The sequence below is a fragment of the Amphiura filiformis genome, chromosome 4 (assembly GCF_039555335.1).
Source record: "Amphiura filiformis chromosome 4, Afil_fr2py, whole genome shotgun sequence".
In the NCBI taxonomy this organism is placed as follows: Eukaryota; Metazoa; Echinodermata; class Ophiuroidea; order Amphilepidida; family Amphiuridae; genus Amphiura; species Amphiura filiformis.
This window is the reverse complement of record NC_092631.1, coordinates 62,816,082-62,834,622: the sequence shown is the minus strand read 5'-3', so window position 1 is coordinate 62,834,622 and position 18,541 is coordinate 62,816,082. Positions and strand designations below refer to the sequence as shown.

General features: G+C 36.4%; 1 protein-coding gene across 1 annotated transcript in view; it reads left to right on the top strand.

Annotated features, from left to right (window-relative positions):
- Nucleotides 1-18,541, top strand: part of LOC140151182 (adenylate cyclase type 6-like) — a 326,089-nt gene that overhangs the window by 210,277 nt on the left and 97,271 nt on the right. The window contains 1 exon segment of the mRNA XM_072173436.1: nt 18,028-18,149. Within this exon segment, the coding sequence (XP_072029537.1) occupies nt 18,028-18,149 (122 nt within the window).

The following is an 18,541-nucleotide window of genomic DNA, read 5'->3' as shown; positions in this document are numbered from 1 at the left end:
GCAACAGTTATCATTGGTTGGGTCTAATGTAATTTATACATGGAATTTTCAGCGTTTTTTCTATCGCCATTCTCGCTCATTTAAAAAAGTATTTTGGCGTATATAAAATTGAAATAAAATATTCTGCCTCATAAACGACATCAAATGTGCCACAATTGGGTATCACGAATCGTTATATATGATGTGCAGTTAATATTCATATTTTCTTTTATACAGAGGATGCTTCAGTTTTGACAGGAAAAATATTTCACTCGGTTATTTTAAAAAGGTTACCACGCTTCCCTAGAATGTGCAATAATTACAATTAAAATTTTTCTTATTCTAACAGCAAGCGTTTCTAAAATGCAGTATGGCGAAATGTGGTGTAGATATTTTAACAAACCATCTAACCCAATAAGTATGATAGGGCCTATATTGCACGAGCTTAGTAACTTAATTTAGCATGTGATCCTAGCATCCTTTTTTATGACATTTTTCAGTAGATATCCACGAAAAAAGCTTATTCACAAAATTTCAATCCGATTGTGCGTTTGCGAGTTACGCATGATTATGTGTATTATTCCATAGGCCACTGTTGTAATTTCGATCTTGTATACCGGTACCAGAACAAAATTCATTTTTTTTGCTAAATGAATTAATCTGCAAGAAATATTTAGTACATAAACATTATGTAGCCAAAATTTCCCAATGGTATAAAAATCTCAACTTTTTTGTTGTTGAAAAAGTGGGGGATGAGGCTGTGGATCACGAAATGCCCTTTTAACTGCGTGTCAAAGCACGTAGCCATTTGACTTAAACTTTTGATTAATACATCCAATTCGAAATGTACCAAAATTGCATTTCCCCATGCGGAAATACACCAAATATATTGCAGTTCCCCATACGGAAATACACCAAAAATATTGCAGTTCCCCATGCGGGACTGCAAGCGGATGTTGCAGTACTGTATGCGGTACTGCATATATCTGGTCGGTTGTAATACCTGATTTGAGACCTAGACGTGTTTTTTGAGACCAAGACGTACTTTTGAGACCCTTTTGGCACTCACGGCGCGGCCGCCGGGGTCAAAAGGGTCAACGCCGAGGAATACTATGGGCGGCCGTGTGTGCCAAAAAGGGTGTCAAAACACGTTCATGTCTCAAAAACACGTCTAGGTCTCAAATCAGGTATTACAAAGTCAACCGACCGTTATGTGCAGTCTATGTCTCTGAGGTATATGTCTCTGTTTTTGAGACCATAACGTGTTTTTGAGACCATACCGTGTTTTTGAGACCATAACGTGTTTTTGAGACCATAACGTGTTTTTGAGACCATAACGTGTTTTGAGACCATAACGTGTTTTTGAGACCATAACGTGTTTTTGAGACCATAGCGTGTTTTTGAGACCATAGCGTGTTTTTGAGACCATAACGTGTTTTTGAGACCTTAACGTGTTTTTGAGACCTTTTTCTGTATTTGAGACCTTCCCTGTTTTTGAGACCTTTCTCTGTTTTTGAGACCTTTCTCTGTTTTTGAGACCTTTCTCTGTATTTGAGACCTTTCTCTGTTTTTGAGACCTTTCTCTGTTTTTGAGACCTTTTCTGTTTTAGAGACCTTTCTCTGTTTTTGAGACCTTTCTCTGTTTTTGTGACCTTTCTTTGATTATGAGACCTTTCTCTGTTTTTGAGACCTTTCTCTGTATTTGAGACCTTTCTCTGTTTTTGAGACCTTTTTCTGTTTTTGAGATCTTTCTGTTTTTGAGACCTTTCTCTGTTTTTGAGACCTTTCCCTGTTTTTGAGACCTTTCTCTGTGTTTGAAACCCTTTTCTGTTTTTGAGACCTTTCTCTGTTTTTGAGACTTTTCTCTGTATTTGAGACCTTTCTCTATTTTTGAGACCTTATTCTACTATTGAGACCTTGTTGTGTGTTTGTTTCTGAGACGTTTCTCTGTTTTTGAGACCTTATTATACTTTTGAGACCTTATTGTGTGTTTATTTCTGAGACCTTTATGTGTTTTTGAGACCTTATTACACGTTTGAGACCTTATTGTGTGTTTATTTCTGAGACCTTTGTGTGTTTTTGAGACCTTATTGTACTTTTGAGACCCGTGTGTGATTTTGAGACCCTTTTGGCCCTCATGGCCGCCCATAGAAGACCTATGTGCGCGCGTGAATAGGAAAAATAACGAGTTATTTATATGAAGCTTAAAATTAAACCAGTTTGTGGAAAAAAATGCCTGAAATATAGTCTGTCCACATAGAAATACAAAGTAAATAGACCTCGGAAACTGGAGGTATGAGAATAGATATTTCAGTGCAATGCTTCTTGGCGCGCCAACTGCTGCGCGATTTGTGCACCACGCTCTTTATGCGTCGCGTCAAGCTTCACGTGTGACACAAAGCATCGACCCCCGATGCCACACATTTGGTTTGTACTTTTGTGGACAGACTTTTTTTGTAATGTGTAAATGTAGAGGTTAAAAGTCCCCAAATGGGCTGAAGATGCCTAAAAGTGTGGAAAGTATGACTTTATAAAAGAAGGAATTCGGGCAAAAGAAGAAAAGGTGGCATCTCTGATATCGGAAATTACTGGGAAATACTTACATTGAAATTACTAATATGGCAATTTAGAAATATCGTATAGTTAATTTGTTCGTGTTTTTCATATCAAATAATTTTAACACATTTAAAAAATGCCACTCATCCAAAACAGATTTAATTAAATTTATATTTCCTTAATCTGTGAGATGCGTTTGTGACAAGGGTTTACACAATAAACATTTCAATAGAGATAGGAAATATATGATAATATAATTCAGGGTTGACCATATATTGCCAAATACTATCATATGAAGAGCTCTGTTGCAAAAGCCCTTACATCCACCTCTGGCTTAGACTGTCCCACAGTCTCGGTTCGGACCCGCCTGGATAATGGAACGATAGGCCTACATAATAACATAATAGCCTATCAAAATATGCCATAGTCCTTCACCCCCGATTCTAAATACACAGCGCCCAAAACCAATTCACAGCGCCTTCAAAACCAATTCCTCTTTTTACACAAATTGATGCCACTACACTAATCACACCTCCTATTTTGAACGCTAAATTTCAGTGACCGCCCCCCACGTTGATTTTTAATGCTATGTAATCTACATTACCAGTCGTTCTCCACGGACCCGAGGGAGGGTCTACCTCTGGCTGAAATTGAGTTATTGGCATGACATTATAGTGTGGGTAAAAATACACATTTTGGTGGTTGTTTGATCTTCATACCACCTTCCCTTCTGGAGATATCATATATTTCCGTTTGAGAAATCTTAAGGAATTTCCGAAATCTGAACTTAAGGGCTGGGGTATGAACGTTTGGACAGTATTTATTTTGGGACAATAGAGCACATCAGACATATCGAATTGCATTCTGAATATGAAGAATGTCATTCTGATCTCAAATAATTTTAATTTTTTGAAATTCGGAATTTAATACCAATTTTATGGCAAATCATTAAAAATTGATATTTTTGATATTTAACAGTACTTGAAGTAAACTTTATAAATCTGATGATTTATACTTAAAGTGTATGTAGGTGGGATGAAAAGCCGACGATCAATTGAATACTTTGACCTTTTCATTATTGAAGATATGGATTTTTTCCCAAAACACCAAAAAAAATTAGGTCTTTTGGGGAAAAATCCATATCTTCAATATGAAAGGTCAAAATTTTCAATTGACCGTCCGGCTTTTCCTCCCTGCTACATACACTTTAAGAATATATCATTAGATTTAAATAATTTACTTCGAGGACTGTTATATATCAAAATTTGAAAAATATCAAATTTTTATAATTTGTCATAAAATTTGTATTATATTGTGATTTAAAAAAATGAAAATTATTTGATATCAGAAAGACATGCTTCAGATTCAGAATGCAATTGATAGGTCCGAGGTGCACTCATGTCCCACAAAAAATACTGTCGAAACGCAATAAACGCTCATTTTGGATCCCTTAAAATGAATATAAAATTTTAGGAAAATGATTTTTGATGTCTAATAGTAGCCTTGAATGTTCTTTAACTATTATAACCAAATATAAATATATTATTTTTTTTTTGAAAAAGAAAGTCATCTTAGTTTATGTAAGAAATAGGTGCTATTATTTGTGTCGACAGCCTGACCATGCACACGGCATAAAACCGATCCACTATTAATGCTTCCAAATCTGGGTGTTTGATATACCTAGATATGGACGGATGATGTTTGATATACCTAGATATGGACGGATGACATGTTTTAATTTGAATGCTGAACATGTTTGAGTATATTGAGGGATGGTGTTTATAGACAAAAACATGCTAAAAAGACAAAGCAATATTTTGTTAAAATGTGGAATAAAATTAAAAGAAAGTTACTGAAAGAGAGAAAGAAATATATTATATTTTTGATTTGAAAAAGAAAGTCATCTTACTTTATGTAAGAAATAGGTGCTATTATTTGTGTCGACAGCCTGACCATGCACACGGCATAAAACCGATCCACTATTAATGCTTCCAAATCTGGGTGTTTGATATACCTAGATATGGACGGATGATGTTTGATATACCTAGATATGGACGGATGACATGTTTTAATTTGAATGCTGAACATGTTTGAGTATATTGAGGGATAGTGTTTATAGACAAAAACATGCTAAAAAGACAAAGCAATATTTTGTTAAAATGTGGAATAAAATTAAAAGAAAGTTACTGAAAGAGAGAAAGAAATATATTATATTTTTTGATTTGAAAAAGAAAGTCATCTTACTTTATGTAAGAAATAGGTGCTATTATTTGTGTCGACAGCCTGACCATGCACACGGCATAAAACCGATCCACTATTAATGCTTCCAAATCTGGGTGTTTGATATACCTAGATATGGACGGATGATGTTTGATATACCTAGATATGGACGGATGACATGTTTGAATTTGAATGCTGAACATGTTGAGTATATTGAGAGAATAGTGTTTATAAACAAAAACATGCTAAAAAGACAAAGCAATATTTTGTTAAAATGTGGAATAAAATTAAAAGAAAGTTACTGAAAGAGAGAAAGAAATATATTATATTTTTTTTTTTTTTAAAGAAAGTCATCTTACTTTATGTAAGAAATAGGTGCTATTATTTGTGTCGACAGCCTGACCATGCACACGGCATAAAACCGATCCACTATTAATGCTTCCAAATCTGGGTGTTTGATATACCTAGATATGGACGGATGATGTTTGATATACCTAGATATGGACTGATGACATGTTTGAATGCTGAACATGTTTGAGTATATTGAGGGATAGTGCTTATAGACAAAAACATGCTAAAAAGACAAAGCAATGTTTTGTTAAAATGTGGAAAAAAATTAAAAGAAAGGTGCTGAAAGAGAGAAAGAAATATATTATATTTTTTTAATTTGAAAAAGAAAGTCATCTTACTTTATGTAAGAAATAGGTGCTATTATTTGTGTCGACAGCCTGACCATGCACACGGCATAAAAACGATCCACTATTAATGCTTCCAAATCTGGGTGTTTGATATACCTAGATATGGACGGATGATGTTTGATATACCTAGATATGGACGGATGACATGTTTGAATTTGAATGCTGAACATGTTTGAGTATATTGAGGGATTGTGTTTATAGACAAAAACATGCTAAAAAGACAAAGCAATATTTTGTTAAAATGTGGAATAAAATTTAAAAAAGTTACTGAAAGAGAGAAAGAAATATATTATATTTTTTGATTTGAAAAAGAAAGTCATCTTACTTTATGTAAGAAATAGGTGCTATTATTTGTGTCGACAGCCTGACCAATGCACACGGCATAAAACCGATCCACTATTAATGCTTCCAAATCTGGGTGTTTGATATACCTAGATATGGACGGATGATGTTTGATATACCTAGATATGGACGGATGACATGTTTGAATGCTGAACATGTTTGAGTATATTGAGGATAGTGTTTATAGACAACAACATGCTAAAAAGACAAAGCAATGTTTTGTTAAAATGTGGAATAAAATTAAAAGAAAGTTACTGAAAGAGAGAAAGAAATATATTATATTTTTTAATTTGAAAAAGAAAGTCATCTTACTTTATGTAAGAAATAGGTGCTATTATTTGTGTCGGACAGCCTGACCATGCACACGGCATAAAACCGATCCACTATTAATGCTTCCAAATCTGGGTGTTTGATATACCTAGATATGGACGGATGATGCTCTTTCACCCGAAGACCCCTTATTTTTCCATTTGATCTGTCACCCAAAGACCCTTGCCAGTTCAATTTGAACAGCAACTTGGTTTATCACTGATTTTGCTGCTTATTTTGAAAAATGAAGACATTTGAAGCCATTTAGAACTAGAAATTGATTCATTTCGAGGTTTCTGTGGCGCTGTTTCGGTTCTCACCCAAATATTCCATTTAAAAAAAGGTTATGTTCTCACCCAATGACCCCGATGATATTTTTTACATTTTGCTCTCACCGAATGCTTAAAACCATGCTCTCACCCAATGACCCCATATTTTTTACATTTTGCTCTCACCGAATGCCCCTAAGTGCGGAAGTGCCTACACACTTAAAACTACGGGTCAAAAATGACCCAAACGGGTCATTTTTGACCCCAACATAGTTATCAACTAAACACCATACCACTAACGGGTCATTTTGACCCCATTGGTCGGGTCATTGCAATGACTACGTATTTGGGTCAAATAGTAACCCCATTGGGGTCAAAATATTACCACATTTCGGGGTCAAATGAAATGACCCCTTCAAAAGGGTTGCCTTATTGGGTTACTTAATGACCCCATTTCGGGGTCAAATGAAATGACCCATTTGAAAGGGTTGTTTTATAGGGTTACTCAATAACCACATTTAGGGGTTGTTTGGATTTTTTAGTAGGCCTATGGTCATGCTGGTCCCACCAGGACATAAGTGTGTTTCTGCACAGAGAAAGCATTACATAAACAGCAAACTGCAAAATGCATCTGTGTATCACACTCACACACAGTCAGTCAACCGGGGGCACTCAATTTTTTTTTGGGTAGGGGTGTGCCACCGCCAGTTTCGAACTTGAGGTCTAAGGAACTGATCGGCAGGTCAAAAAGGGGGGTCTAGGGAACTGATCGGCCGGTCAAAAGGGGGGTCTTGGGAACTGTTTGACCGGCCAAAAGGGGGTCTTGGGAACTGATCAGCCGCCAAAATCTGAAAAATCTCGCAACTAAACCATGCAGGCCAAACCAGGGTTCAATTTTGTTGCGTTTTTGCCACAGATTTTTGAAGGAATCGATTTCACTTTGAATTGTGCATTAAATTATTAAATCAGGAAAACCATTAATGCAAAATAGGTCTGTTTGGCCTATTACGATGAAATTCTCAGCAAAGCAAAACAGCATTCGAATCAAATTACTAGACCCTGCAGACCTACAATCTATGCTATTAGCCTACTGATAATTATAGCAGCACTACATAAAAGCCCACCATAAAAACAAACCCACAAAAATATATTTTTTCAGTTTTTTAAGTAAAACATTGACTACATTGAACTGCATGAGATGATTGAGTGAAGTGTGCAGAATTTGACACCATTCCACTAGACCAGTAGATCGTAAATTACCTTTTAATTCACTGTTATGGCCAGCTGCAAGGATGTGCACACAATTATTTGAGGTACTTTTCCTCATATTTGGCAATTTTATTCCCAAAAGAGATCTCAAAACATTTATTTCTAGCGAAATGTTCATCAGCTGAAGGCATCGGCATCGCGGCAGGCACTCGACAGTGCAGTGCTGTTTATCAACAAACCAGTGTTGCCACTACTAAAGGAGCCCAAAATCCCGCCCAAAGTTCACCTTACTCCTAATACAATGTGTTTCAATGGGGAAGAAATTTATGGAAAATTCCTTTGAAGTTTTTGAGCTCATAAAAGTAGCTTTTGGGCTTGAAATAGTAGGACAGAAAACACGCCTGTCAAGATGCCAATGAGAGCGGAAATCGATGATCTGAGGGTCTATGGAGCGCTAGAAAATTTTCGGGGCTTCAGAGCGGGCAATCAATGAATTCAGAGGGTCTAAGGAACAGCTAGCGGCTCTGAAAAAGGGGGTCGTCGCCGCGGCACATACCCGTATAGCTGGGAAATGTGAGTGCCCCCCCCCCGGGGTCAGTCATCGCCTATGACAGTTCACGTATTATAAGCTTACATGATATAAGCTTATAACAACTGCAGCCAAGACACCAGCCACGACAGCATGAAATTGGAATGAATCTGCGTGCATAGACAAGGGTCTATGCATCCTTGCAGTCTCACTTTTCAACTAACTTTTCATATTCCATCATGCAGACAAGCACACACGACAATCCGCTGAGCTGCACAATCAGAACAAATATGGCGCTGATGTGACCACGTGAGCCGATGCACACTGTGTGTGCAAATAGTTCCGAAATTCAAGTCATTATAAAGTTGACAAATTGTGTAACTTCGGTCAAAAAATTAGTTTTATTTATTAATCAACAAACATTAATTGCAGCTCATGTTTAAACTCATTTATGAATTGAGATTTTCAAAGCGGAAGATTGAAACTGATATCAATGCTGCGACGGTATCGGCAAAATGACCACTAAGTTTTTGACCACGTTAAATCGTGGCTAAAATGACCTCGTGAATGTGGTCAAATTAAAACAGTACAACCCCCTTGAAGGGTCAAAACAACCCCAAACGTGGTCAATTCAAAATGACCACGGAAAATATAACCCCGTAGTTTTTAGTGTGTAGGCCTACTCCTATATCCATTTCAAATTGAAGTGAATCCCCAGGATTCTTCCACTCCAATGTTCAGCTGAATTATGACCATGAGTCGATCAGAGTCAATTGTTTCAGCTCACCCTATGACCGTTAAAGATGGTCAAGATCCTAAAATGGGTTCAGTATAGGGTCAGATGCTAAATATTGGGTCTTTTGGAGCAGAGTGTTGTAACAGTAGGGTACTGATTTTGGGTGCAAAAATATGCATTTTTGGGAGGAATGACAAGGCATTATGGGGTCGGGGATTGCATGAATCTCATAATATTAGAGCGTTAATTGCCTTTTTGGAAGAGAACAAGAAAAATATGGTGCTGGGGAATCTTGGGAAGGCACTAGTAAAATATGAGGTCTCATACGGTGGGGTAAAAGGAAAAAAAACAAAAAACATAGGACTACATACAAAAAACAAAAACAAAAACAAAACAAAAACAGGGGGGTTTTAAGGGTGCGCATGTAAGCCTATTTATTGTGGTACAATAATGGGCTAAAATTATCAATTTGTCATTACAATGACATTCTGAAAAAGAAAGAAACAAATACAGAACAAAGAAAGAGATCCGATCTATTTCTTGTGTCTATTTAAGTGCAAAGAGAACAAATATCTAGCTCATTTGACAAAGATTGTTTGCTTTCGTCCATCATGTCATTTTGTTTTCTCAAAAGTGACCCGCATACCCGCCAGCATACCAACTTCGGTCTGCAAAAGGACAGAGGCGCGATCTGATGGCGCTTCAGTGTTAACAATGCACTATTTTGTTTGTACATACTTCTCAAATTCAGAAATCAAATATTTAGAGTTATATTATGCAGAAGAATGAAACTTGAAAGAGTGAAAGTCCGAAAATCTACATGCGAATTCCAAAACGACTGCAAGTATATGAACAAATTAGGCAACTCAGCGGTATTAAGGACATAGGCACGATCTGACGCCTCAATTCTGGTTAACAATGCATTATTTTGTTTGTATAAACTCCTTTCTTAAATTTCTCAAATTCGGAAATCAAATATTTCATCAAGGGTGGAATGACAAAAGACCGAAAAACCACATGCGAATTCCAAAACGACTGCAACGGAAGTCTATGAAAAAAAAAATAATTATGATAAAAATGATCGTTTTGTTTCGTGTTTTTTTTTTTTTTGTATGTTATTTTTGCATGTGTATAGGCTTATACAATGCTTCCAACATTCAATGTTTGAAATTAGATGCAATAAATTTTCTTAATGCCTACCGGTATTATTTATACTATAAGCCTCTCCTAATAATATCATTATTTTCTAATAAATACACGCCGGCAATGATACCAGTATTCATTTTTATGATAGGCCGATATCGTAAACACCAAAGAAAGCTTGGTCAAATCACACGTGCGAAATTTTAAACGACTACAACAGAAGTCTTATTGAACAAAAATTCAAATTAAAGTATCTTAAAGTTGAACTGAAAAATGCTCTGAAAACCATGAAAACTTTGCACCTAATTATTTTGAAATTTAATGTTTACTCATGCAAATCGCGATATGCTTTATTTAATACAGACCATTGATGGGGCCATATCCGGGAAACGATCCGTTCGTGCACTTCCTCCTCTAAAATCAATAACCCATTGAATCTGCAATACTCTCATATCGATGATTTAGCCGATTTGAGAGACTCTCAAATCGATGATTTAGCCGATTTGAGAGACTCTCAGATCGATGTTTTAGCGCATCTGAGAGACTCTCAAATCAATGATTTGGCCTATTTGTGTGCTCTCCTCTTTACTCTCAGATCGTGGAATTCTACCTCGTTAGCTACCTGTTAAGTTTGCTAATCCGAAGGCTCTTTAGTCCGAATATAGAATAAGGGTTAGAGTTAGGGTTTAGGTTTAGCAAGCCTTATTCTATATTCGTACTAGAAAACCTTATTTTTTATTCCGAGTAGCGAACCCTCCAACTAGAGAACCCAATATTTGGACAAGTAAACCTTTTTCAGAATTCGGACTAGCGGATGTTAAATTATGTGTTTGGACTAGCGAACCTTCGGACTAAGGAGCCTTCGGACTAGAGAGTTGTCGCCCTATACCTCTGGTAAGGATATACTACATGCAACTCAAAATGATACAAGTGCACATTGATCTGGATTAGAAAAGGCCACATCGGTACAGATTCAGTGTCCCATGCGGAGTGCTCCAATCAAGGCGGCCATATTGAAATATATCCACTCTTTTATTTGCTCTCTTTTTTGTAATCATAACTGTAATATGGTCCATAAGCAGAAATATATACCTGCCATACAAATCTGCCATTCAATAGCTGGCTTATTGTATTGTACAGAAACCATAATACTATGTTGGTTTGCATTGATTTCTCTATGGGATTGGATGAATTTCAGTTTCCATATTATACGATATATGCGAAGCCATCAAGGAAAAGAAGTCATCAGTTGCTCAAATTGATTGGGAGTTACGGCTGAAAGGAGTGCTCAAATTCATTTGTATTTCATTGTTTTTGACACTCTCAAAATGATCATATTTCAAAAACCATACATTCAATTTGGATATAATTTTCAGCATAATATTGCCATTTATGTGGACAAGAATGCCATGTAGAGTAATGAAAATTGAATTTATTTACTAAGTGACTTAATCTGTGATTGTGTCTCACAAATCAGTAGGAATGGAAATAAAGGCTTACTGATAGGACGATAGGAATAGAAATGGGATGTATTAAGAGTTTACATTGTAGATGGTTTATTTCATCAGTGGACAAAATGACCAGGTCAAACAACTCCCAAGACAATGGTCAGTTAGTATGTAAACATTTTCAAACTGACCTTGACTAGATTTGTTAGAGTAATAACATATAAAGAACTATAAGAGAAAATTAACTGGAATGCTTGTTTTAAAAGAAAATAAATAATTTTTTTGTAGAGAAATTAGACAAAATAATGCACATGCTCTGATGTCGATGCGTCTAATGCACGAGCCCTGAAGGGGTAATACACGTTTATTAACCTATTTCATTCACGAGAAGAAGAAAACCATGTGATTTTTGCTGTTTTTTAATGTAACAAAATTGTCACTTATATGTTGTAAAATATAAGCAAATATAAATGTATCAACCCGCAAGAAAAATGAACGCATCCAACAGCACTGCAAGTAGTACATGGAGTGCGAGCCTGTGCAACGTGCATACACAATCAATGCATGGTTTGCCTTTTTCTAACGCTTGCTCTGATTGGTTCTTGCTATCTATAAGAGTGTATGAATTTGTTGCAAATTACACTTTGTTTTAAGGCAAATACATACTGCTGAATTGTTAATTATTAAAATATTTGAATAATATAATCACTAGCAAGCAAGTGTAAAACATATGACTATTTTTTGTATATATTATTTGGTTGCAAGTTAAAGAATGGAAAGACCATATTTTTCTTCAAAAATGTGTATATTCTGTGAGTGGTTGAAGGTATAAACCACAGGTTCGTAGCCAGGGATAATTTTAGGGAGGTGGACATTGGTACCTCAGCATAGCATGTTGTGCTTACACAGTGCAATGGGGTGTTTGAGATGGGATGTGTGCTCTCCTCAGAAGTTGGATATTTTTTCAAAATGAATCCCCAATTGAAGCCATTGGCTGCAATATTTTTAAAGTTGACCGAAATGCATTAGAAAAAGGAATCTTGCATAGCAGGTAGCCTTTGAAAACCAAAATGTAAAGAATATAAAGTTTTCTAACGTGAAACGGTAAGAAAACAAATTTGACCCCACGCGAGGCAATTCCGTTCATACCGATCGGTCTGTGTTTTCCCGGCCGGGTGTTGCCATAGCTGTGTGACAGCATCGTGTGTTGACCAATGAGAGCTGCCCTCTCGTCAGCGCTGGTCACCGTCGTGGTGATTTGTTTTCATTACATTATTGGTTTCCAGAATGGATAGACGAAAAATTTTAATTTTAATTTTAATTTAAGTCTGGGGTTAAACATATTCTACCATATATATAGTACAATGACCCAGTTTGACATCATTTTGGCATTTTCTAATAATGTTTTTAATAAATAAACATGATAATATATAATTCTTGTCGATCATGCCACTGTTTTTCCAAATATTTTTAATATAAGCTTAAAAACTTTAATCCAAAGATGTTATTCCTATGTTGGAATTTTCAGATGGCAGTCCATCTTTCATCAGCGAGAGTGAGACTTTTTAAAGTTTGAAATTAAGCAAAAAGAAGTTCAGCTAACCCATTGTTTTTGGTTTCTTTAATATGCTCCAAAGGCATGGTGATAATAATGAATTATTACAGACTTAAGTTTAATTATTTATCATGAAATTAATAATTATACTCTCCATGTCAAATTACTACCTCTCAAATTGTTGAGCTGCATATGATGCAGAGTTTGAATATGGTTACTATGGCAACTAAATAATGCATCCATGTAAGGTTAAATATAGAATTCTATATCACTTCTTCCGGTAAATTCCGTTGCTAAGCCGTTATGACGTTTGTTTTGGTTGTGTACTTATCATTATTTTATAGATTTGGACAAATTTAATGTCTTGGTTGAGTACCCAAATATAGCTTGCAATAATTAGTTTCAGCTGAAGATAGGGTTGAAATATAACAAATTATCTTTTACTATGTTTACACTGGGGAAAGTCATTAGTTAATTTCATTAAGCCTTGATCAGCTTAATTTATAATTATTATAAATGTAAACATTGATCATAAAACAATACAAAAGGTTGTAATTCTAATGATTACTTGGGTCATCATGTATTTCAAGTAAATTTCAGTTGCTAATGATGACGTTTGTTTAGGTAGTGTAATTAGCATTATTTTGTAGATTTGGATAAATTTAATGTCTTGGTTGAGGACCCAAATATATCATCCCGAATTGATACAAATGCACCGATAACCATTTACTCAGTAGAAATACACTGATAGAGATAGAAGTACTATGAAAATTTTATTGGCAGAAAAGGGGTGTAATTCTCCCCTTATCCCAAATCTCAATGTAACATCAATGCATAGGTCATTGGTTGTTGTTAATCTGCTACCAAATGATCACTAGCTGGCAGCAGAAAAGCTAATCTGGCAGCTTGGTTTGCATCAGAGCCATATTAAAGCTATAATATACGATTTTGGCCAAATTGTAACCTTTTTCCAATTTAACTAAAAATAATATGGAAATGGAGCTCAGACAAACTGGCATTATAATAAAGGAGAGAAAAAATCAGAACCGTTCGGATTCGAACCAGCGTGCACTAAAGATTACATGTCGTTGGCTCACCACCACACGCCATAACAGCTCATGGCGGATCAGCCGGCGAATTGAACATGTAATGATTTTATTCTCTCGTAAATGTCGCACGCCAATGTAAATTAATTATAATTAGAGAGGCGGCCTATCTGCTGTGTCATAGCATGACATCAGTCAATATGAGACATTAAATATTAAATGCGAGGATCCAGAGGATACATGCCTGAGAAAATATATAATAATTAAAGAAATGGAGCTCAGACAAACTGGCATTATAATAAAGGAGAGGAAAAATCAGAACCGTTCGGATTCGAACCAGCGTGCACTAACGATTACAAGTCGTTTGGCTCACCACCACACGCCATAACAGCTCATGGCGGATCAGCCGCGAATTGAACATGTAATGATTTTATTCTCTAAGTAAATGTCGCACGGCCAATGTAAATTAATTATAATTAGAGAGGGCGGCCTATCTGCTGTGTCATAGCATGACATCAGTCAATATGAGACATTAAATATTAAATGCGAGGATCCAGAGGATACATGCCTGAGAAAATATATAATAATTAAAGAAATGGAGCTCAGACAAACTGGCATTATAATAAAGGAGAGAAAAAATCAGAACCGTTCGGATTCGAACCAGCGTGCACTAACGATTACATGTCGTTGGCTCACCACCACACGCCATAACAGCTCATGGCGGATCAGCCGGCGAATTGAACATGTAATGATTTTATTCTCTCGTAAATGTCGCACGACCAATGTAAATTAATATAATTAGAGAGGGCGGCCTATCTGCTGTGTCATAGCATGACATCAGTCAATATGAGACATTAAATATTAAATGCGAGGATCCAGAGGATACATGCCTGAGAAAATATATAATAATTAAAGAAATGGAGCTCAGACAAACTGGCATTTCAGTAGTTTTTTGGCAAACCGTACACAGTGCGTTCAATACAAAGGCCAGCTTTCTAGCCTTAAAACCATCACCTGTGGCGTTCCACAGGGAACAAAGTTAGGGCCCAGTATATTTACTGTGATGGTTAATGACGCTGCCGAAACTACTACCGATCGATGGAAATTTGTTGATGATCTCACCTTGGCAGAGATCACTAACACTCAAGCCAAAACAAAATCAAAGCACCAAAAGCTTCAACATCATCTAGATGCTTTAGATGATTGGTGCAAGGTCAACGATATGCTGCGAAGCCAGCCAAATGTCATGTTTTGCATGTAAATTTTTGAAAAATCCTGTCCAACTCCCACAACTTTCTCTAGGTGGTAAGGTCCTTCAGACTGTCGATCACATGAAGTTACTTGGTCTGGAAATTCAAAATAATCTGGGTTGGGACATCCAAGTTAAAAACATGATTTCTCGTGCAAGTAGACGTTTATTCATGCTCTATGCTCTTCGTAAACATGCTGCTCCAGTTGAGGACATGCTGGCCATTTTTCAGACCTATATCCAACCCATTTTGGAATATGCTTGTGCAGTTTGGCATCCAGCGCTTACTAAAAACACAAGCCACCAGATCGAAAGGATTCAAAAAGGCACTTGCAAAATCATCCTTGGCAATGACTATCAGGACTACGAGTCTGCTCTTCGTGAGCTTAACATCAGCAGTCTTGCCAACCGTAGGGAAGATCTGGTCGTGAAGTTTGGCCAGCAGGTCCTCAACTCTGAAAGACACCGTCACCTACTTCCTGAGCAGAGATCTATGAAGTACAATCTCCGCACGGCAGAATTTTTCCTGAACCCTTCTGCAAAACAAACAGGTTTCAGAATTCCACCATTCCGTTCATCATCAGTAAACTCAATTTGAAAAAGTAGTGTAATCCTATGCTTCTGCTGGTATTTTACTCCTCTGCCTGTATCTCTGTTTTTGTTTTGTTTTTAAGTAAATTGTTGAGTGTATATATAATGTATATTTTTGATGTGTAAATTGTATTTTGTAAAGCCGGCGCTTTTCAGCCTATGCTGCCTGCCGGCTATTTGTATACCGTGAATAAATAAATAAATAAAAAAAAAATATAATAAAGGAGAGAAAAAATCAGAACCGTTCGGATTCGAACCAGCGTGCACTAACGATTACATGTCGTTGGCTCACCACCACACGCCATAACAGCTCATGGCGGATCAGCCGGCGAATTGAACATGTAATGATTTTATTCTCTCGTAAATGTCGCACGGCCAATGTAAATTAATTATAATTAGAGAGGGCGGCCTATCTGCTGTGTCATAGCATGACATCAGTCAATATGAGACATTAAATATTAAATGCGAGGATCCAGAGGATACATGCCTGAGAAAATATATAATAATTAAAGAAATGGAGCTCAGACAAACTGGCATTATAATAAAGGAGAGAAAAATCAGAACCGTTCGGATTCGAACCAGCGTGCACTAACGATTACATGTCGTTGGCTCACCACCACACGCCATAACAGCTCATGGCGGATCAGCCGGCGAATTGAACATGTAATGATTTTATTCTCTCGTAAATGTCGCACGGCCAATGTAAATTAATTATAATTAGAGAGGGCAGCCTATCTGCTGTGTCATAGCATGACATCAGTCAATATGAGACATTAAATATTAAATGCGAGGATCCAGAGGATACATGCCTGAGAAAATATATAATAATTAAAGAAATGGAGCTCAGACAAACTGGCATTATAATAAAGGAGAGAAAAAATCAGAACCGTTCGGATTCGAACCAGCGTGCACTAACGATTACATGTCGTTGGCTCACCACCACACGCCATAACAGCTCATGGCGGATCAGCCGGCAAATTGAACATGTAATGATTTTATTCTCTCGTAAATGTCGCACGGCCAATGTAAATTAATTATAATTAGAGAGGGCGGCCTATCTGCTGTGTCATAGCATGACATCAGTCAATATGAGACATTAAATATTAAATGCGAGGATCCAGAGGATACATGCCTGAGAAAATATATAATAATTAAAGAAATGGAGCTCAGACAAACTGGCATTATAATAAAGGAGAGAAAAAATCAGAACCGTTCGGATTCGAACCAGCGTGCACTAACGATTACATGTCGTTGGCTCACCACCACACGCCATAACAGCTCATGGCGGATCAGCCGCGAATTGAACATGTAATGATTTTATTCTCTCGTAAATGTCGCACGGCCAATGTAAATTAATTATAATTAGAGATGTCGGTCTATCTGCTGTGTCATAGCATGACATCAGTCAATATGAGACATTAAATATTAAATGCGAGGATCCAGAGGATACATGAGAAAATATATAATAATTAAAGAAATGGAGCTCAGACAAACTGGCATTATATAATAAAGGAGAGAAAAAATCAGAACCGTTCGGATTCGAACCAGCGTGCACTAACGATTACATGTCGTTGGCTCACCACCACACGCCATAACAGCTCATGGCGGATCAGCCGGCGAATTGAACATGTAATGATTTTATTCTCTCGTAAATGTGTCGCACGGCTAATGTAAATTAATTATAATGCCAGTTTGTCTGAGCTCCATTTCTTTAATTATTATATATTTTCTCAGGCATGTATCCTCTGGATCCTCGCATTTAATATTTAATGTCTCATATTGACTGATGTCATGCTATGACACAGCAGATAGGCTGCCCTCTCTAATTATAAAAATAATATGGTGATAAAATGAAAGAAACCCTTAGTCGCTTAACTGAAGGAGGAGTTAATTGATGGAGGAGTTAATGTCGTAATTATACGACATTCCTTCCAAATTGCTCTGTTGTCCTACAAAACACAAGAAATTTGGCTGCTTTTGAAAGCAACCAATTGTTTTGTCTTTTGTAGGACAATTGTCCCAACTTACACTTGGGGCGGTTGTGTAAACATTACAAATTTGCTAACCAATGAAATTTGGAAAGAAAATATAATATACTTTTGTATTATATTTTTAAAAGTGTTTTATGTTATTTTTTTTAATTTACAGGAAAGACTACTCCTTTCTGTTTTACCAAGACATGTTGCCATGGAAATGAAGGCTGATATTGCTCACAAAAAAGAGGATATTCAATTTCACAAAATTTACATCCAAATGCATAGAAATGTCAGGTAAGTACATGATAAGATATGCCAATAGGATCACTGTACTGTGACTGATTTGAATTGATTCAATAGCGTATAAGCGTAAAAATTGGAATCTCTCAATTAATATTAATTCCATGATTGAAGTGGAAAAATGTAAGAAGTTAGGCTGACCCTCTTCATTCACATCTTAAATGAAACTAGAATTGGAACATTACTAGAGTGTGTTGAATATATCGCTCATTCTACAAAATCCGGTGCCAATAGCCTTTTTTCCATTCTTTGGTCCACAAAAACTTTGTCGAGCATTTAGGGCATCAAATATGTTGTTTTTCTGGTAGAACTCAACGAGATCTACACGGACATATATAGTTTTCTTACTTTAAATGCTTTCTTCAGCCTGATTAACCCTTGCAAAG